Source organism: Alligator sinensis, unplaced genomic scaffold (assembly GCF_000455745.1).
Source record: "Alligator sinensis unplaced genomic scaffold, ASM45574v1 scaffold314_1, whole genome shotgun sequence".
Taxonomy (NCBI): domain Eukaryota; kingdom Metazoa; phylum Chordata; order Crocodylia; family Alligatoridae; genus Alligator; species Alligator sinensis.
This window is the reverse complement of record NW_005842703.1, coordinates 200778-222342: the sequence shown is the minus strand read 5'-3', so window position 1 is coordinate 222342 and position 21565 is coordinate 200778. Positions and strand designations below refer to the sequence as shown.

At 45.1% G+C, this 21565-nt stretch overlaps 1 protein-coding gene across 1 annotated transcript in view; it reads right to left on the bottom strand.

Annotated features, from left to right (window-relative positions):
• Window positions 1–10675: 10675 nt before the first annotated feature.
• LOC102385224 (cytosolic phospholipase A2 delta-like) overlaps window positions 10676–21565 on the bottom strand; it is a 53939-nt gene continuing 43049 nt past the window's right edge. The window contains exons 18-21 of the mRNA XM_025216041.1: window positions 17312–17478; window positions 14880–15046; window positions 11625–11811; window positions 10676–10898 (exon numbers count right to left, since the gene is read on the bottom strand). Of these exons, the coding sequence (XP_025071826.1) occupies window positions 10690–10898; window positions 11625–11811; window positions 14880–15046; window positions 17312–17478 (730 nt within the window). The 3' untranslated portion in view covers window positions 10676–10689. The remainder of the gene's footprint in view (window positions 10899–11624; window positions 11812–14879; window positions 15047–17311; window positions 17479–21565) is intronic.

The following is a 21565-nucleotide window of genomic DNA, read 5'->3' as shown; positions in this document are numbered from 1 at the left end:
GGGGGGGACAACATGTGTTAATCTAACTATGGAGAAGGGGCTACCAAGGGCAAAAGTTGGGGTGAAGCAGAAAGCAAAGAGCTATCTGACCCCCCAGATTGATTTTCCCTGCTGTAGCAATAGAAAGAGAACACATTTAAAGCAAACCTCCAATAATTAGATTCTATACCTAGAAATTATAACAAATTTATAAATTTTCCATATATAGAATCTATTATTGGGGGTCTTCTTATAAGCAGGGGTCATCTTCTATTTGACTAAATATGGTATCCAAAAAAAGTAGGCAACACTTGATTCTACATATTCACCATTACAGAGAAGAAATCCAGCCAGATGACTACAACATGTGACAACTAAATGTAGCACAGCAGGAGTAGAAAATAACATCATTATTACTGGGCATTGCAAACAATGCTGCACGTGAATCAGCAGTTAAGAAAGGCACGTGCTTGATTTAATTCAGGGAGAGAATTAAGAAATAGAAACTACACTGCAGGCAGTATATACTGTATTTTACATACTTAAAAGATGATGCAGTTTAAAAGCATCAGACTCTTGCCTGGCTGCTATAAATAGCAGTTCAGCTCTCGGGGGATACTTTCAAGGAGAACAATAAATCCATAATATCCCAGGGAGAGGAATAGGAAACAAACACGATGACCTAACTTTGCTATAGTTAAACTGACTCTATATGCTCAGCCTTATACAAGTTAAAGGGCACTAACTTAAAACGTAGATGGGCACCATGTCTGAAAAATCAACCCTTCTTTAAAACATCCTAAAATTGGGCACCCAAAATCACTTATGACTTAAAAATAATTCAGGCTAACACTCATGTGGGACCAGAAGAATTCTAAGGCCAGATACAGACATTACACTTTCTATGTTAGGTGGTCAGAACTGGTCTATACCCATAATAGAACAGAAGTTCAGGGAATATAGACTGCTTTAAAAATGGCATACCCCAGTCTAAGGTAGACTAGGATTGATGTAGTATCAGACCTACTAAGTCTAGGTTATAGCAGTTTACTGAACATCAGTGCCAGGTCTGCTCATAAATCAAAGCAGCTTGACTGTCTGCTGGTATCCCAGGGGACTTTGCAAGTGCCCACTAGCCTCCCCCTGCCTCTTTGCAGGGAGCTGCAGCTCAACTGCTGCAGTGGAGTGCCTAGCCAGCCAGCAAGCAGGAGCAAGCATACCTTCCTCCACTGGCTGCCTTCAGCTGAGAGCTGCCTGACAGATGACAGGCCATGGGGAGAGGTATATGCCTGACAGCCAATGAGGGATGGTCCCCACTCAGATGCACTTGCCTTCCTTTGGTAATGTCCAGCATGCTGGGAGGTGTGCAGGAGCACCCCCAGCCTTCTGGCCTCAGCCACTACAGGCATCTATCTGCCTGCCTTCCCACACCGAAGGGTAAATGCGAGTTTTGTTCACTTCTGATCCAATCTATGCAGTTTAGAGATATCTGTATAGATCAGATTGATTCCACCTCAGGCTTTTTGAATGTGTGAGCAGTTCTACAGAAGACAATAACAATTACTCCTTGTAGAGACTGGGAACACTCTAAAGAGCATGCAGGCTGAGAGATTCTGAGGTTGTATAAATTTTTAGGCCAGCAAGAATGGAGAGAGAGATGCAGATAAAAGAAAAATAATGAAAGGAGGAGGAAATAACTACCAAGATCTGTGCCGTTTCTCACTTTCTGAATTTTGCATGTTTTAAGCCTCTTGCTTAAAAATCTTTTTGCTCTTGTTCAAAAGTTCACCTGTGCAAAATGAATTGCAGGATTAAGGTCTTCAGATTATGAGCTCTTCAGGAAAGGGATTGATTACTACGTCCTTCACTTGTACAGCTCCCAGGACAAATAGATTTCATAGACATTAGGGCTGGAAGGGACCTCAGAAGATCGAGTCCAGCCCCCTGCCTGTGGGCAGGAAGTCAGCTGGGGTCATAGGATCCCAGCAAGATAAGCATTCAAATTTCTCTTGAAGGTGTTCAATGTGGGTGCTTGAACCACCTCCGATGGCAGGCTATTCCAGACGTTGGGGGCTCAGACAGTAAAGAAATTCTTCCTTATGTCCAGCCTGAAACGGTCTTGTAGTAGTTTATAACCGTTCGACCTTGTCATCCCTTGGGGTGCTCTGGTGAACAAACGTTCCCCCAGATCCTGGTGAACACCCCTGATAAACTTATAGGTGTCCATCAGATCACCCCTGAGCCTGCACTTTTCCAGGCTAAAGAGCCTCATAGCTCTCAGCCTGTCATCGTAAGGTCCATTTTCCTGACTTCTGATCATGCGCGTGGCTCTTCTCTGGACTCTCTCAAGCTTCTCCACATCTTTTTGAATTGTGGAGCCCAAAACTGGATGCAGTACTCCAGCTGTGGCCTCACCAAGGCCGAGTACAAGGGGAGAATGACGTCCTGGGATTTGCTTGAAAAGCATCTATGGATGCAAGCCAGCATTTTGCTCGCTTTACTCACCGTAACATCGCATTGAAGGCTCATGTTCATCTTGTGGTCAATGATGACCCCCAAGTCTCTTTCTTCTGTAGTGCTTGCCAGTGTAGCACTGCTGAGTTTATAAGGACGCTGCAGGTTTTTCCTCCCAAGGTGGAGAACCTTGCATTTTTCAGTGTTAAAACACCATCAGGTTCTTGTCCACCCATTTGCTGAGCCTGTCAGGTCAGCCTGGATCACCCTCCTGTCTTCAGGTGTGGATGCTTTGCCCCAGAGTTTGGTGTCATCGGCAAACTTGGCCAGTCCACTTCTGACTCCTATGTCCACATCATTAATGGAGATGTTGAACAATATGGGTCCAAGGACAGAGCCTTGGGGGACCCCACTGGTCACAGGGCACCATGACGATTGACTTCCGTCTATTACCACCCCCTGGGTCCAACCACAGAGCCAATTCCCCAGCCAGTGGATCGTAGTGGACCCAAGGCCACAGTTGGCCAGTTTCGCCAGAAGGTGATCATGGGATACCAGATCGAAGGCTTTTTTGAAGTCAAGATATAAGACATCAATCTCTTCTCCCTTGTCCAGGTGATAGGTCACCTGGTTGTAAAAGGAAATGAGACTGGTCAAGCAAGACCTACCCACAACAAACCCATTCTGGCTATCCCTCAGGATGTTGGCGTCAGCCAGTCCATTAAGGATGGCCTCTTTAATAAACTTTTCTAAGACCTTCCCTGGGATAGAGGTCAGGCTGATGGGCCTATAGTTAGCCAGATCCACTTTCCTCCCTTTCTTGAAGATAGGCACCACATTGGCCTTCTTCCAGTCTTCAGGCACTACGCCAGAGCACCAGGAGTTATTGAAGATCCGTGCCAGGGGCTGAGCAATGATGCTCACCAGCTCCTTGAGTACCCTGGGGTGTAGATTGTCAGAGCCAGCTGACTTGAAAGTATCCAGCCTCTCAAGGTGTTCCTTCATGAGGTCAGCATTGATGGAGGGCACGGGATCATCCTCACCTGGATCTCCCTGTCCCATAGTGCCAAATATGAATTGCTACTCTTGGGCTTTGGTTTAATACAAATAAGACAAAGAGCAAAATATCTTGGTGTTTATAGCAATTTTCCACAAAAGGCTATACCTCAGAAAACCTAAGCACAATGGTTCCTCAATGGCTACCCTGCTTGACTCCCCAAAAAAGAATTTAGGCAATGAGTTTTAGGCAGCTGCAATGGTGTTTAAACCAGAAGTAAGTTCAAACTCTGAGAAAAATACTTATAATTGCTTACTGCTACTTTCAGAATTTTTGTACAAACAACCTGAGGGAAACACAAGGAAAGCAAGAGATGCACACAGAGTTGCACCTCCTACTATAAGTGAATCTAGAGGAGGTCACATATGAGAAATTAATGTAGGGCAATCTCGTGAATAATATGTTCAACATGTTCTCTTTGTATGGTTATATATCCTTCCCATACACCATAGAATTTTCCACGCAAATTACATAAATCACAATAATTAAAGGATTTGCCACCCAACTGGCTGAAAAGCCTCTTGGCCCACATAACTGTCTCAACACAAGCACCTAATTGTAGTACTGAGCTGCTTCACTTCTACCCCCATCCCCTTATCTTTTCAAACATTCATAAACAGTTTAAAAACAAAGCATGCTTAAACCCTAATCCATGGTGTTTGAGAGGAGAAAAAGAAATTGCTGAGAAAACTCAGAGCCCTCTGAAGCCAATCAGCTTTCTGAGGACAAATTAAAAAGTGAAAACATCATTCCCCTTCATCTCAATACTGTCTCTCCCTCCCTCTCCTCCCCACACCCAACCTTTTTCTTTAGCATTTGTCTTCTCTATATGTTCTGTCCAGGCTGATGGCTATAAAATGGCATTTAGAGGTTTGCTTTTGGGAATTGGCTTGTAGGCAAAATAGATATTACATTAAAACAATGGGCCACGACAACAGCAAGGGTTAATTGATTTATAAAAGCCTGTTTGTGCCTTCAAGGCCCACTGTGTCTGACACAGGCAAACAGCAAGAAGACACACAGGCTGGAAATTTTATGACATGTACCACACTGTTCCATAACATGAGATAAGGGACTCTGCCACATTGGCCAGGACACAGTGCCGAACTGCAGAGCCTGTGGGATTTCCATTTTTAGGGAACAGAACCAAATTAGGATACCAGAAAGAACTAAATTAGGATGTGTGCATGTGATGGGTTTTTTAAACAAAGGAATATGCTGACAGGGCAGAACAGAACATGGACAATATGACAACCACAGGAAGACCAATTAACTATGTCCAAAGATGAAGAGTCATCACAGAGGGAAAAAGATACAAAAGAAGGGAGTTCAGAGCAGCAAAGTGTTCCTGGGAACCTGAGGCCACCATGGACAGAGGGCATACCACCAGCCCATCTCATTCACTCTACTGGGGGGCAGATGGGTAGGGAGGGGCTCAGCCTCTAACCTCCAGGCTGCTGACATCTGACATTCAAGAGAGAACCTCAGGGTGAAGCTCGCAACCTGGCCAGACATATCATGACTCTCTGAACTCTGGGACTGGTAGATATAAAATTGTTTGAATTATTCTTATTTGCTATCACTGTGCATCAATAAAATTTGCCTATTAATTGAATGGAAAGGTCATAATCGGTCTGAGGGTTTGGGTCCACCCAGAACAAGGTGTCTGGGTCATAAACCCAGTGCCAACAGAGATGGTAACTGGTCTTCAAAGAAAACACACTCTATTCAGCCCTAAGCTATTTCTCCTTTGAAAAGTTGACACTATTGTCCAAGTAAAGTCAATAGTAGAAGCCTAAAGTGATTGCTCTTTGAAACTGTCATGTCTGCCAGAGAACAGCAGGACAACAAGCAGTTGAATGGGTCTTCCAAGTAATGCAAGCTAAACAGATGAAGGGAATGAATATGAAAACTAGAACAGAGAAGGTGAAGATGACAAATAAAGTGGGTGGGTGGTTTTTTGTTTGTTTTTTTAGTGCAGTACACCTAGTGAAATGGGTCAACTATAACTATTGATTAAGCAGGTAGGGTTGAAAAAGATCAGTGTGTTTTACTGTTACAAAAAGATTTATTTCATTACTGTTGTTTTTGGAACTACATAGCAGATTAATATTTTAACAAATACTATTTTCAGTAGAGGCATAACTAGCAGAGCTTGCCCCCTGGGCAAACCCTTCTGCAGAATAGTGGAGAGGAGATGTGCTGCTCAGTACCAGAGGGGTCTGAGGAAATGGAGTCTTACTTGCTCTAGGGACTCAAAAAAAGTCCCCAAGCTGCTTCTGCTGTGACAAGATCTGCCTACTTCAGTTGTTGCTACTACATCCGCAGTGTCTGTGCACCCAGCTGCTGCTGTTGGTAGGGCGCAGACTCTCTATAGATAAGGACACCATTCTGGCACCCGCATTAAGTTGGTGTCCAAAGCTGGTGCCCTGTTCACATCCAAGTTGCACTACAGATGTTCACATCCAGGTTGTGAAAAGGACTTTTACTTGTCTAGTCTTAGACATGCAGTGTGACAAACACCAGATTTTATTATGATATTCATGTATTAATTGTGTTCATGTTGTTATAATATCATATGACTTTGTTTACCTCCTTATCCTGTGCAGGACTGGACCTTTAGCATAAGAAGTCTTGAATGGTTTTGTTGACATGTCAACAAAGGTGAGATGATCAGCAGCCAGTAAATGTTGAGATAAACACTACAAAAGGAAGAACTGGCTGGAAAAACCATCTGGCAGGTCTCAGAACAGAAGAGTTTGGTGCCTGAGACAAATAGTTAAGTTCTAGGGAGCTGAAGAGATTGGAAATGAACAGCTGATTATCTTTGGAGTGGTCAGGGCTGTGCAGGCTGAAGTGGGGAGAGAGGAACTGCTTAACCCCTTTAGAGGGCACAGAGAACCTCTGGCTGCTGGCCTCTGCTCCAATAAATGCCTGGGAGACCATCTGCTGTGCTTCTTGGAACTGTGGGTTGCACTGAATCACCACAACAGGAGGTGACATCTCTCCCTGAGGAGCAGAACTGGATGATAGTTCTCTGAGTGAGGGTCATGGAGAACCAGGATGGGTGAAGGACTAAGAGGCTGGGGACTCAGACTGGAAAGGAGATCAGGCTCTCCACTTACCTTACTCTTGAAGCCAAGCCTAAGCTGCCTTCAAGGGTACTTGCAGAGACCAGACAATGTCTCAGCAGTCCCAAACAAGTGCCTCCCACCTGCTCCCCCTCCCCCACCCACCATGATTAGGCAAAATGATCATTATGGACAGATCTGATTAGTTGCATATGTCACCTTTGACTTGTGCATGCATTACAGTTAGATATGGATGCAGACATTTCATTTGGCATTTGCCCCTGCTGTTAGAGAGAATGAAACAGAGGAGCTAAAAGGTGGATGACAACGATGGAGAAGATGGAAAGAAACTGAGTCAGCATGATTCTCTAGCAGTGAGAAATAATCTTAACCTCAGCCCACAGATGGGCATAACAAGTGAGTGCAGACCCTCTGGAGGTAGCTTGAAGTTCCAGGGTAAAGTAGGGACAGAGTTACCTGGCTTGTTCCAGCAAGACAGGCCCACTGACATGCTTATTCAAACTCTCACACTACTTTCTTATTTTTTCAGTTTGATTCAAGGGATTCCATACTGCTGCCTCCACTTCAAAAGCTTATAAATTGGCAGGAATGTTCAAAAAGTTTGGCTCAGGGGTGACGTCTAGGGGGTGCACGTACACCCCCTGAGTGTGGCAGTGCATCCCCTACAAAAAGGCCGGCAGGTGGTTGCTGCTTGCCCTCCTCCCCGCCCCTGCCAACAGTGCTGGCAGTGTCTGTGGCAGCTCCCGCTTACCACTGCCGTACTCCCGCTGCCGCCATCACACTCCCACCGCCACTGCGTCCCCCCAGCTGCCGGGGCATACGTCGTTCATGTGTTCATTTAAACTCAGCTCAACCCAGCGCTGTAGCCAACCACGAGTGGTGAAAGGTTGCATGCACCCACTTTTAGCATTGTTGAAAAAAAAAATCATCCAGGTTGATTTTCTTCAGGTTTCCCAAGCCCACCCCCACACTCCAAATTGAGCTGAGGTGCAGATTTACTGGTTGATGGATGCAAAAAGAGTCTTGTGTTATTGCATAAAGATAGCTATGGAGTATGAACAATAACACAACAGGATACTGCCTTGCAAAACTGGATCCCTGAAAGTAATTAAGTGATATAGCATGGGAGAGCCTGGAATATTATGTTGCACTTTAAAGGCTCAAGTTCTGCCTTGCAACACATGTGCATCTCCTATTGGCCTTTAAAGTTATGTGCGCACATCTGTTTACAGGTTAACTGACGCACTAAAAACCAGAAAAATGTAGTGTCACCATTGTTATATAGGCAAAGACCCAGCTTTTAAAATACTAATGCTCACTAAAACGTCCTCTCACGTACCCTAAGCTTGCAGATGTGAAGTCCAGGTTGACTATTGTGTAGCCACCAAATCAACATTGCCAGCTGATCTGCATTACAAAAAAGCCCCAGATCACATAATTACTCTCTCAGCAGCCCTGGCTTGAGGGTTTTTGTGTCATGGGCACCCTGATGTGCCATTTTTGTTTTTCTAGAGCTAAATAAAACAAGAAGATATCTATTTTTTTTTTAAACAAAATGTGCATTGAAAGGCTGCTCACCCAGAGATTTAAGAGTCCATTACTCACAGTGGGCTAGTTGCAAGTGTGATGTTGCCAGTAGGGCTGTGCAAAGCTTTGGGTGCTGATTCAATTCGGGGGAGTTTTGGCCCGATTCAGTGGCCAAATCTCTGAATCCAAATCAAATCAGGGGACCAATTAAAAGGTCCAAATCAATTTGAAGCTCTCCGAATCAATTCGGAAAAGATTCAGGCAGTCCCCACTTGCTGCAGCAGGGAGCTGGAACCAAACTCCATGCTGGTAAGTAGGGGATGGGGGAGGGGGGGGCTGGAGGAGGCTGCCTTGCCTGGCCCCATTGTTTAAAAAAAAGCCCCCAACTCACTGGGTGCTGCCAGGCAGGGGGGGTGATCCCCACTGCTCCACACTGCATGAAGGTCTCTGCTACGAGCCCCCTGAACCATGACTGCTCTCCCAGCCCTTTAAAAAAAAAAAAGAAAAGAAACCCCGCACTCACCAGCTGCTGCAGCAGCCTTGCAGCTTCTTGGGGCTCATGGAAGAGCCCCCCATGCAGCGTGGGGCAGTGGGGGGCAGCAAGGATTGCCCCCTCCTGGGCTGAAGCTGGTGGGTTCAGGGTTTTTGTTGTTTGTTTTTTTAAAGGGCTGGGAGCTGGGGCAGATGGAGCAGCCATGGGGGGGGCTGGGACAGTGGGTGATGGTCAGGGAGATCGTGATAGAACCCTCCCATGTGGCGTGGGGCAGTGGGGATCACTCCCCACCTGGCAGCAGCTGGTGAGCGTGGGCTTTTTTTTGAAAGAGCTGGGAGCTGGGCTGGTCAGGGCAGCCATTGAGAGCGGGCGGGGGATGGGGCCTGTGCAATTCAGAGATTCGGCTGATTCGACAGCAGCCGAATCGCTGAATCAGATTCAGGCAAATTGATTTGGGACAGCGATTCAAATCACCGAACTAAATCACTGTCCCCCGAATCAGCTGAATCCAAATCCGAACTGAATACTAGCTGCTTCGCACAGGCCTAGTTGCCAGCATAACTTGTACCAGTAGGGACACACTATAAGAAAACAACAGAGGTTTAATCTCTATGTTAATGAAGGTAATGATCTTTCAGAACATTTGTATTTATTTCTCTAAATATATTCAATTAATGATGACAGCAAAAAAAGAAAACAAAAGGGTGGCAACGGTAAAAGGAGTAGATATGCTTTTGCTATACACACAGTTGGCTGATTTCTTTTCCCATTAACTTGGCATATTAGAATCAATTTACAAAGTCATTCAATGGGACAAGGTGAAGAAAAGCCTCAAGTTCCAATTTGAAGGCTAGCTGCAAACCATAGCACAAGCAGTGCAGCTGGCAGTTATGCAGCAGCATTATCCAGGACACGGTGAGAATGCTCATGGTGAGAGTTTCCTGCATACTTGTCATAGATGAGTAGTCATAGATTTCATAGACATTATGACTGGAAGGGACCTTGAAAGATCATTGATTCCAGCCCCCTGCCCAAGGGGCAGGAAGTTGGCAGGGGTCATAGGATTGCAGCAAGATAAACATCCAGATGTCTCTTGAAGGCGTTCAGAGTAGGTGCTTGAACCGCCTCCGGCGGCAGTCTATTCCAAACCTTGGGGGCTCGGACAATAAAGAAGTTCTTCCTTATGTCCAGCCTGAAACGGTCATGGAGGAGTTTGTGACCGTTCGACCTTATCACCACTTGGGGTGCTCTGGTGAACAGACGTTCCCCCAGATCCTGGTAAGCACCCCTGATAAACTTATAGGTGGCCACCCCTGAGCCTGCGCTTTTCCAGGCTGAAGAGTCCCATGGCTCTGTTTCTGTGCTGCTTACAGGTCACTGTTTACAACTGTTAAATTTAAAGTCTGTATGAGCTCTGTGGTTGGAAAGAAACAGAGAAACACTGAAGATGCTGCACCTGGACTTGACATTTGATAGTATCCAATTTCAGACCTACTTCTCCCTCTTTAAAATTAATTTTAGTACTTGGGAAAGGTGGGGGCTTGACAGGCCTAGAAAATAAAGTTCTCCATGTAGCCAAACACCAGATGGGCAGGAGCAGGGAATACTTTTCTAACATCATCAGTTCACCTTATTTCAAATCTGCAGCATCCATTTCTGGTTTTAACACATTTCTCCATCTCCATGGCTTGCTTACTTCTTAGTCTCTGCTGCGACTGCCAACAAAGGTGTCACTGGTGGAAGTGTTTTTGTGACCTGGATGCATGACCATTGGACAGAATGCCAACTTATTTTCTGCAAGTCACTGTTGGATAGTAACATATGGTCAGCGTAGATCTGGCTGAGATTCACACTATCTATTTATTAAATAACCAGCCACTCCTACATAAAAATTCTAACTTCATGGTCAAGACTCATGACCATATTAGTGTAATATTAGAAAGAACTGAGTTTTAAATCTGAAGCATTTTTATGTTGTACATCTAATGAATAATGCATTAAATCACGTCATGATCATGAGGAATTCTCCTTATTGTCATGTTAAAGGAAATGCATAGCATGGAAGAACTCCCAAGGCTTGCGCCATTTCAGTTGCTGCAGCATTTCTTTCGTGATATGGATGCGCGGAAAGCCTGCAGAATCAGGTCTCTGTTATTCTGGACATTGTAGTCAGTGAGCTTTAGCAGTTTATCAAAGTCCTCCTTGCAGTAGGTCATATTCAGCAAGTTATAAGGTGAGCAGCAACCAGCAAGAGGCACTGTTCCTTCTGCCAGCTCTGCAGGACTGCGTTCCACCCCTGTAAAAAAGGGAAACCAACTTGATTTGCTCAATGTTGAAAGGAAATGTAGAGTGACATTTTATCATTAAGTAGGCTTGCACATCTATGAAGGTACCAACCTAGAGAAAGTAAATTTTCCTTCTTGTGATATAAAAATGTTTCCATTTTACTCTTTGCTGTTGGAACAGCTGGGAGATTCAACGGACCTATGTGACTGAGGAGTGCACACTGTCAATTCCCATGAATGACAAAAAATTGTGCAGGATTCTCTACACCAGCCATGGAAGAAATTTCTGTTGACCATAGTCCATTCAACACTGGATTTACTTGAGGCAAGAACAAGTGGCAAAAAATATCTGGCATCAACATCAAACATGCAAATAATTCCAAGATGCCAGAATCCCCTCTTCTGAAGATCCAAAGCCTTCAGTGTCCTGCCGTCTATTATCTTGACATCCACATGGGATAGAGTTGATTACAGTGATCAAGGTCCTGCTACTACCTAAATCTGAGTTACTTAAGTAAATAGTATTTACAGATTTATACCTTCACTGCTACAAAATGGGAAATAGCAATGGTCATGACATCTGGTTGCCCCACTGCATACATTGAGCACACTGAATAGAAAGAATGAACTTCAGTTCCAAAAGGTACCAGCTATAGTACCCAAGAGTTTTTCCATTTGGTTGGCAACAGTAATAAGCCAAGTAATAATTCTCTCTTGTTGATATTCAAGCTGCTTACCAGGTACCTTGAACTTCCTGAATGTGTTGTTCACCAGTGGGAAATGGAGAACTATGGGAGTCTTTAGATTTTCTTCATCCATAAACACATAGCACTCTTTCGGATGCCTTTTTTCCTCTTCACTCAGCACAATTTTCGGGAATGGTATTCCCTGCTTTGAGCAGTACTGCCCAGTCCGTTCTATGGCCTATATCACCACAGAAGGGACAACATTAGAAACTGAGCAACAAAAGTAAAGCTAGCCTATCTTGGGAATATAAAAAGGTAATAGAGATTAATATATTGAATGAGAAATAAACAGCAAACACATGAGCAGATCCAGGATTTTGTAAAGAATAGTGCAGGAGCAATGAACAGAGCTGCTAGGGTGGCTGCACTCCCCCATTCCCAGTCGCCCCCTGCCCCTGCCCCTCGTCCACCCCCCGGCAGGCTGGTAGACAACATCACAGAGACATCAGCCAGGGATTAAGTTCTTGAAGCAGGTAAAAACCCAGCTCTGCCCCTCAGCACTCCCTCTCTTCTCCTCCATGCTCAGTGGTACCTTCCTTCCCCTTTCATCCCTCCAACACACACTGCCTGCTCCTGTCCCTGGCTGAGCCAGAGGTGGGCAGACAGGGGAAGTAAAAGGGGAAGGGATGTGCTGCTGGGCACAACGGTGAAATGAGGGAGAACCAAGAGGAGGCAGAATACTTGGCTGCTTCAGGCACTTAAATATAGATCTCAGCTGCTGCTCCTTCAGCGTGGTCCAAAACAGGGATAAAACCATGCCGCTGCACCCTCTCAGGATCTGCCCTTGCAAACATATACTCTGTTTAAAACATCTGGTTAATAGATTAATTTTTTTTTTTATAACAAGAGAGGCATGATTGGAGTTCTCAAGCAAGAAGCATCTTTTAGTAGAAATATTTAAACCAGTTAAAACTGCAGTTGCTAAAAGTGTAAAAAAAACCCCAAAAAACTAGACACTGAAACTTAGCCAAAACTAAAAAAAATGTGGTACAGTTTTATGGACATGATGAAACATTATATGGCTGCCATACACTGTAATTTGATGCCCCTTCACATTACTTATTATTAGGGCTGTCAATTAATCGCTGTTAACATGCGTGATTAACACAAGAACCAATTAATGCATTACTTTTTAGCATGTTAATCACGGACGTGGTTTTGGAGCCTGCACCTGGGCTCCTCTTTGCCACCACCACCTCCAGCCCACCCAGCTGGGTAGCGGTGGTAGTACAGAGGAGCTGCAGGGCAGCACAGGCTCTGGGCTGCTGCAGCAGAAGGGACAGTGGAGGGGCCACACAGACAGACAGACAAAGACAGACTAGAGGTGCCCTGATATATCAGTGCTGCATTGGGATGCCACATGCAAATGCGCAGCTGCAGCATGCATGCAGCCAGGAATGCAGCCCAGCGATGTGTAGAGCAGCACCCAGCAGATAAATCTGTGGAGGAGGAAAAGGAAGGAGTGGGGGAAGGAGGGGAGCAGATCAAAGCCCCTATGGTGAGGGAGGGCGTACATGATGCTATGTTATGCATTCTGCCACTGCATGGGCAAGGGACACTCAGCTAGCGTACGGGAGCCCCCCTCCCCACTCCTAGACAAGCCTCCCATGGCTCAGTCCCATGGTCTGTCCCAGACCTGGAGTCTTATTCACCCCAGCCCCTGCCCCCCCCCACCCGCCCCACTCCCTCTATCACCTTGGGGGCCCCAAGGCCTCTATCTGACTGCAGACTAACACAGCTACTTCTGTTAACTATCTAGTGGTGTTATGAGATGAACTATTTTGTTTTTTATTTTTATGTAAGCTTACGTAGTTGACTTGTGGGTCTGTTAGAGCCTGTGAGCCATGTTGGCCAGATGACGGTTATAAATGCAAACTTATTCTTACTGGTTTTCTCCTGATGCGACAAAAATAATTTGTTATTTTTGCCCCAATTTTGAAAAGTCTTTAGGGTTGCAAGCCCGTTGAAACAGTCTTGGCTAATTGTTCCCCACATATAACTATGGTTAAAATAAGCCTTACATTTTTATTTTTTCTTATTTACAAACAATATGCTCATGAAGATTAATTCTCTAGTTAAGTTCACTTTCTATTTGTATGTGTGGATTTGTAGAAAGAGCACTGCATTCACAAAGTTAAGAATCTCAGATATATTAAGTCTGTACCTTCAGGACTTAAACTAAAATAAGAGTTATTTTAACTATAACCATATCTTTTATAATAATTTGCTTTGTTTGTGTGTTTGTCATTCTGTCTGCCATGCTCAAGAAAACATTTGCGCTCATCTTTCTGGATTTCTAGTGATTGGTTTCAATTAGTTATGGTGTATCTCTCGGTATCTGAGCAAAAGTTGTCCCTTAACACCCTTACTTTTATCTTAACCCGTTACACCCTTACCAAGGTGAAGCACAGAATAGACGGCAATTGAATGCAGAAAGAATGGCAAGAGTAAGGCAAAATGAAACAAGTTAGCAAAGAGGACATTGTAGAAGAGATGCAATGGAAAGGCAAAGTGTTTGCACAGGCAATAGAAGACAGGCTGAAAGAGTAGACAACAATAGATTCACTGAAGAAGAGATTGAGGAACATAGTTGTGGATTGATGAACGTGGTGTGCCAATTTTGTAACTCTTTAAACTTTCAAGCTGAAAGACCGTCAGATGGTCAATTCCAGAGTTGTTGTCATAAGGGTAAAGTGATTCTGCCTCCAAGAAGACTGTTTCCAGAGTATCTGCAGGATTTGATGACAAATTGGAATAACGAGCATTACCAGAACTTTGAAACAAACATTTGATCGTACAATAGTGCATTGCCTGTTGCGCAAAGATCATTATGACGAGATGTATGATTCATGGACCATGTGGAAGATTGAATCCAAATGCACGGAAAATCATCAATGTCAGAAGAAACATCCAAAGCAATTTAGAGGTGACACTTGGAAACGTTGATGGACACCCGTTGTATAAAGGAGAACCAGGCAGAACAGCTCAAGTTGGTAATGACACAGTGGATTACAGAAATGTGATACTCTGTAACAAGTAACCTATTTATGCCCATCATTTTTATGGGTTTTTACGCTAGTATATTTTATAAAAAGGATGGTACCTGTGAGGTAAAGACGGTAGATTTAAGAGTAGGGCCATATTTAGCATTTGTCAGTCTTGACAGCTCCTCAATAATTGTAGTCAAGTTAAACAATATGATTAAAAAAATGATGATCTCAAGGAAAGAAAAATTAAATCAAATACCTCAAATGCTGTGCTCAGGGAGTAATCAAATGACAGGATGATGTTCACATTCCTCTCTTTCCTCAAGAGTGGTTGACAACTGGTATTGATGAAATATGCAGCATCTACCAGACATAGGTCATCTTCTGAGGGTGTCAGCTGATTAGGGAACACATCCAGCTGAGAATCTAAAAAGCAGGTAATTCTAGCTATTAGTTTACAGTTCATCTGGATTATTCTCTTCCAATTTATACATAAAGAGAAGAAATAAGAATCTGATTGTATCTGATTGCCTTGGGAATGCTGCTGTCTCATGGCAGCATCAAACTTATTTTGAAAGAACTGACTAAAGAAAGGAGGTTTTTAAACTCAGTGTTTAATCTTTACTTCCCCCATAATGTTCATCAGCAATAACAAAACTGAGGCTTAAAAAGCCATTCTTGGGGCAGGGGGGAGGGAAGGGGGGGGAAGGGGCAGAACCCTAACTCCTCCCTCAGTCCTTCTTTATAAAAGTGTGGAACAACACATTTCTGAAGGTTTTCCTATCTATCCCATGAAAACTCATACCTTTATTCCCCCCAAAGAAGCATTCAGAATCTATTTTCCTGAAGGAGCTGATAGGCTGGTAATTCTTTGTAATGGATTATGACATTAAATCTATTCTAGTGGTTTCACAGAGCTTTGTACAGGCTTTTGTCCTTGGACTTGCAACACAATTGGTTCCTGAAAACAGTGTCTTATGTCAAAATGTTGCAACTCAGAACCAATTTTCTCATAAGAAACAATGTTATAAATGGGGGATTGGTTCCTGAACCAAGACCCAATACCCTATTTTCACCATAAATATCCCAGAATTTTGTACTCGATCAATTATAGGTGAGTAATATAGCTACATGAATGTATTTATATTGTAAATAGCAATCATATTGATTTGGAAGGATTTCTTTGAGGTGACTTTGGTGGACTTTTTGAAAGGCTCTTGGTTGGACTTTTTGAAGGGCTCTTGACTGGAGTCTTCTCAGGAGTCTTAGCTGCAGGTTTTTCTGGAGTCTTGTCTGCTTTCTGAAAGAAAGTGTCCAAGGAAGTTTGGACAGATGTTCTCCAGGGAGATGAGCGATGCAGCAAACTTGTTCGCCGGCATGGCATCACATCTGATCAAGCATTGTAAAGTCGAAACTGACATCATAAAGTTGAAACAGGGTGTCAATTTATAAACATTATAAGTGCAAAATGCTGTAACTCGAAACATTGCAAGTCGAGGACTGCCTGTATTAAGTATCTGATGTTTATATACTTTTTTTTTTTTTTTTATTCTCCAACCCCTACCAAAAAGCCAAAACCTGCTCAGTGAAGGTTTGTTCAGACATGCCTCAGAGATACCATTTTAAAATGTGCAGAGGCAAAAGTGACTATTTATGCCAGCTAGGAAGGAAAGGGTAATAGCAGGGGTGCTTAACCTCCAGCCTCCAGGCCAGATCCAGCCCATGGAGCCGTGCCATCCAGCCCTCAGGGATCCCAACAGGTCCAAAGATTTGGCAGTGGCAGTAGTTACCACTCAGCCACAGATAAATTTCCAGACCTGTGGGCAGCCCATGGATTGGATAGCATGCTGGATCAGCATCCAGACATGGCCCAGGGCCCCAGCTGGACACCCAGGGCCTGGCTAGAGGTGGTGTAGGGCCTGATACTGTAGCATAGGGCCAAGCAGAGGCAGTGTAGGACCCCAGGTATGCAGCCTCAGGAAAGTGGCATGGGCAGTACGGAGCTGAAAGAAGCAGTGCAGAGCTGTGGAAGGCGGTGTGGGCAGTACAGAACTAAAGAAGGCAGCAAGGAGCTCCAAGTAGGCTGTGCGGGTGGTGCAGAGCCCCAGAGATGGTGTGGGTAGCATAGCCCCAGGGGTGCAGAGCCCCAGGGAGGCGGCATTGGGCCTGATCCTGTGGTGAGGGGTTAAAGGAGATGGCTTAAGGCCTAATCCTGGTGCATGGGGTCTGATCCAGCCCAGGGACAGACCCCACATCAGTTATCCAATCCACTGCACTATAAATTTGAGCACATATGAGTAATAACATTTTCTGTGCATTAAAAGTGATCTTTGTAAAACCAGAGATTGCTGGCATCTTTAAGAAAAAGGAACATCTTGGAGAAAGCAACTGCTTTGAGAAAAGGAAATAAACACAGATAAAACTGTTTTCTACTTCCCCAAGTGTGGCACCAAAGGCTGGATGGTTATGGAGAAAGCAAAACTGGCTCCAGAACACCAGAATACATTGGCAGCAGAAAGCTCCCTAAAATGATTAGTGTCATAAAAAAAAGGTAAAGAGGAAGAAGAAGAGTAGACAAGTCATTTTAAAATTTTCTTGGAAACCTCTTCAGTTGCCTTTCTTGAGAAGGCAACGCTTGAAAAGTCTGTAATATAGCAACCCAGTGTGAGGATGCTGATTGGTTGGGATTACCTTTCCAGATAGAAAATGGGCTCTGTTGATAGTAGTCCTTGTGCAACTGGAGACCTCTTAGGAAGTTATGGACATGATGGTGTAGGGGACGATCAGTTAGAATATCCTTAATGATCTTAGAGAGCATTCCTGTAGGATTTATCCATGATATCCCCAGGTAGGAGGAGCTCTTAGACAGAGCATGCTCTTCCTCTGCAGAGGGAAAAGAGGTGGTAGTAGGTAGAAAACTCATCAAGGACTGCTTTTGCCACTTCAGTAGAATGATTTAATATTTTTAAATGACACTCATTATAAGATCATAAGAATTGTGAAACCAAGGACTCACATTTTGGAAATGCCAGAATTGCTATTAGCTGTGCAATCATCTATACATGATCAAACGATTCTATCTTTAATTATATGGTTGCATGTTATTTTTCTACAGGACCCCAACCTTACTCAGTGCACAAAAGGGGCAGTGCTCTGTGAATGAACAAGTATTCAGCATTTCCTTTTATCCTCAACATTTGAAATATGTCACTGGAGCTCAGAGCTAAACCCTGATCTAGACATAATCATCCTCAGAAGGATTTCTACGATAGTTTCTCCATATTATTTGAGCAACTGATAACGGTTAATTCATTTATATTCCAAAATTACTCTAAAATTAGGTCACAATTGTATTCTTTTTTTTCAGAGAAGGATTTGAGGCAAAGAATGATTTAGATCTAAAGAAGGTCTATCCAATTGGCAGCTTGTGGGTTGCATGTGGCCTGCAAGGGGTTAAATTGTGAACCCCCGGGCTCCTGCTTAGCTGCTGCTCTGCCTATCACTCCAGAAGCAACAGCAAAACGGGGCTTTGGGCTTCTCCATCCACAGGGCTCTGGGCTCCCCCCCACCCCACCTTCTTTGGCTGCAACTCACTGCCCCTCTCTCAGGGGCAGGGCAATGCAGCACAGAGTTCAGGGAGTGGGAGGTGAGTCCAGGGCCTTGCGGGTACACAGCATGGAAGGGAGTGCAGATGTGTGGTGCTATAGCAGGGATGTCTGCAAAGCTTCGACAGCTGTTTCATTTCGAAGTTGTTTTGACTCGTTTTGAGCTTGAAACAGTGAAATCAAAATGAAACAAAGGGCTTCAAAACAACCTCAAAATGAAATGAGGCTAGTCAAAACATTTCAAATGTTTTGAAACGTTTCAAATTTTGAAGCAGCCAGCCAGGTGGTGGGAGACAGGGGAGAGCGCCAAGCTGATCCCAGCGCTGGGGAACTCAGCCGGGCTAGAGGAAGCCCCTCCTGCAGCCCAGCTGAGTTCCCCAACGCTGCCAGCAGCTGGGAACTCAGCCAGGCTGGAGGAGGCACTTCCCCCAGCCGGGCTCAGTTCCCCAGCACTGGGTCCCAAGCGGCAAGAGCAGCATCCTGTGATCTGGCCAGCAGGGTGGTGACACGCAGGAGCCAGGGGCAGCCTCCTGTGATCCAGCAGGCAGATCGGGGGCCCACACCTTCAGGGGGGCTGCAGAGCTCTGCTGGACTCCTCCTGGGGGTGCAGGTGGGCCCTTGATCTGCCTGCTGGATCACAGGAGGCTGCTCCTGCCACCTGGGACAGTGCTGGGTGCAGCCCACACTCAGTGCTGGGAAGATTGGTTCTGCCACCTGGGGCCAGTGGCAGCACCAGCCTCCTGTTATCCAGCAGGCAGATCAGGGGCCCGAACACACACCCAGGAGGGCTGCGGGGGCTCTGCTGGACTCCTTCCGGGGGTGTGGGCCCACCCCCCACCCCATCTGCCTGCCAGATCACAGGATGCTACTCCTGCTCCCCAGCTCCTGCTTGTCAGCAGTCTGAGGTGGCTTCCTAGAAACCCCTGCACCTATCTCCTTGAAACCTGGCAGGCTTTGTGTCCTCAGAAGAGGCTACCATCCTTGCAAGTTTCATCGCAATCAGGCAAGAAATAAGAAAGTTATAGACTGTTTTGTGTTTCCCCATTATAGCTTATCGGCAAAACGTCAAAACAGCATTAAAACCTAAATCGTTTGATTGAAATGGAACAGAACAGTGCTTTCGAAACTAAACAAAACTTGAAACAAAACACTGTTTCGTTGAAATGGGTGTTGAAGCAGAACGTTGCTGTTTCGCACAGCCCTACTGCACAGCACACAGCCCAGCGATCCATAGCTCCATCTAGTGTGGCCCTTACAGTATGCAGCCCTCACTGATGTGCAGCCCCTGCTATTTGGAAGATGGACAGACTTGATCTAAAACATGCACTGATTGGAGAAGATCAATCTGACATGCTTAAAACCGGACATTTTAGAAAATTCAACATTTTGGTGCACTAAAGAATTTCAAAGCCCAGATCTCATTGACTTTAGCTGCATCAAAGAGTCTCCTACATAGCTGTAAATCTGGTCCCAAAGTCACCCGGAAAATGAGAAATACAAAATGAGCACCTAACAACCCTGTGGCAGAGGTACGGAGACACCCCAGTTCCCCAGGACAGCATTTAATTCCTGGAACAAACGAGGCAGATGTTCTAGTAAACAGGATAGCTACCTCCTTTCACTATACAACTTTATTTATAACCAGACTGGGTGCATCTTCTGTCCTGAATGAGGCAAGATCCTACAGAAAAACAGTACATGATCACGTAATTAAAATCTGTATTGTAAAGCGTACACACAAAAGGACTGAACGAAAATTGGGCAGGCTAGGGACAGAAGTTACACATAAGCTGGTTTAACTGATCAGAAATTGGTTTAAACCTGTAACAGAACAGAAGTTCAGTGCACATAACCCTGTTTCAAAATGGCCACAACTAGTTTAAGATAAACCTGGTTGAATGTAGTATCAGACTTAACTGATTTGGGTCAAACTGGTTTATGAAATTTATGTCTCAGACCCCTTCCTCACTCAAGTTAAATCAGTCGCCCAGCATGCTTTGCTGGGCTGGGCTGGGCTGGGCTGGGCTGTCTGCTCCAGAAAGCAGAGCTGGCCCCACTCCTGTCCTCCCTAACCAGAGCTCTGGCTGGCTGAGAAGGAGGTGGAGACTGCAGGCACAGCAGCGTCTGCCTGGCTTCCCCCTGCCCCTTGCCCCATCACTGCTCAAGCAGGATCCCTACCCTCCCTCCCCTCTCCCACAGCATGGACCCCAGCAGCTCAGGCCCTAGCCAGCATCTGGTCACAGTCATGCCACCCCCATGCTAGCTAATGCTGAGAGGTGTCTATTCATAGATTCAATAATTGTAAGGCTGGACAATACCTCAGAAGATCATCGGGTCCAGCCCCCTGCATCAGGCAAGAAAGACAACTGGGGTCAGGTGACCCCAGCAAAGTGACTGTCCAGTCTCCTTTTGAAGATTTCCTGGGTAGGTGAGTGCACCACCTCTGGATAGAGCTTATTCTACAGTCTGGACACCCTAACTGTGAAGAAAATTTTCCTAATATTGAGCCTGAAACGATCTTTCAGGAGTTTGTGGCCATTACTCCTAGTTTTAAGGGTGCCCTGGTGAACAGTTGTTCACTGAACCCTTGATGTACTCTCCTGATGTCACGGTAAGCTGCTACCAAGTCTCTTCTCAGCCTTCTCTTTTTCAGATTGAAGAGTCCCAGGTCCCTCAGCCTATCCTTGTATGGCTTGTCGTGCAAGTCTCTGATCATATGGGTGGCCCTTCTCTGGACTCTCTCAAGCTTTACCACATCCTTGTTAAATGTCCTATGTGTGTGTGTCTCCAATTTCACTACAACAAAAGCAGACAGAACAGTGTTCACTTAGGGCTTTTTGGAGCTAATCAACAGGTCAGCTGGTAATGTCCCTCTGTCCTTCCTTAAAAATACTTTCCAAAAAGTTGTGTAAGAAGAGCTTAAACTAATGAGAGAGGGTTTGTTTTCTTGATGGGCTGATAACCTTTGTGTTCTGATGAGCTCCATGCTGGCTGCTGGCTTGCTGAGAGGGGAGAGAAATGACCTGGTTTGCAATGAATGCAGTGCCTGTCAGCTGCAGAGAGTATGAAGAAGCAGGGAGAGGGAAACTGAAAATCTCAGTGTCAACAGCCAAATGTAGTCCACACAAGCAGTCCTCTCTCCCCCCCCTCCCCCCTCCACTCCCTGCCCTTTGCTTCAGAGTGCTAGCTAGGGGCCAGGGTCTGGCAACATACCTGCCCCTTGAGAAGCAAGTGGGGGAAAAAGCCTGGTGAAGGCTGCTTCCCCCTCCCCCTCCAGGCACACCATGGCTAGGGACAATGCAGGCCAGGGTGGGGGTTTAAACCCCACCCTAATCCTAGT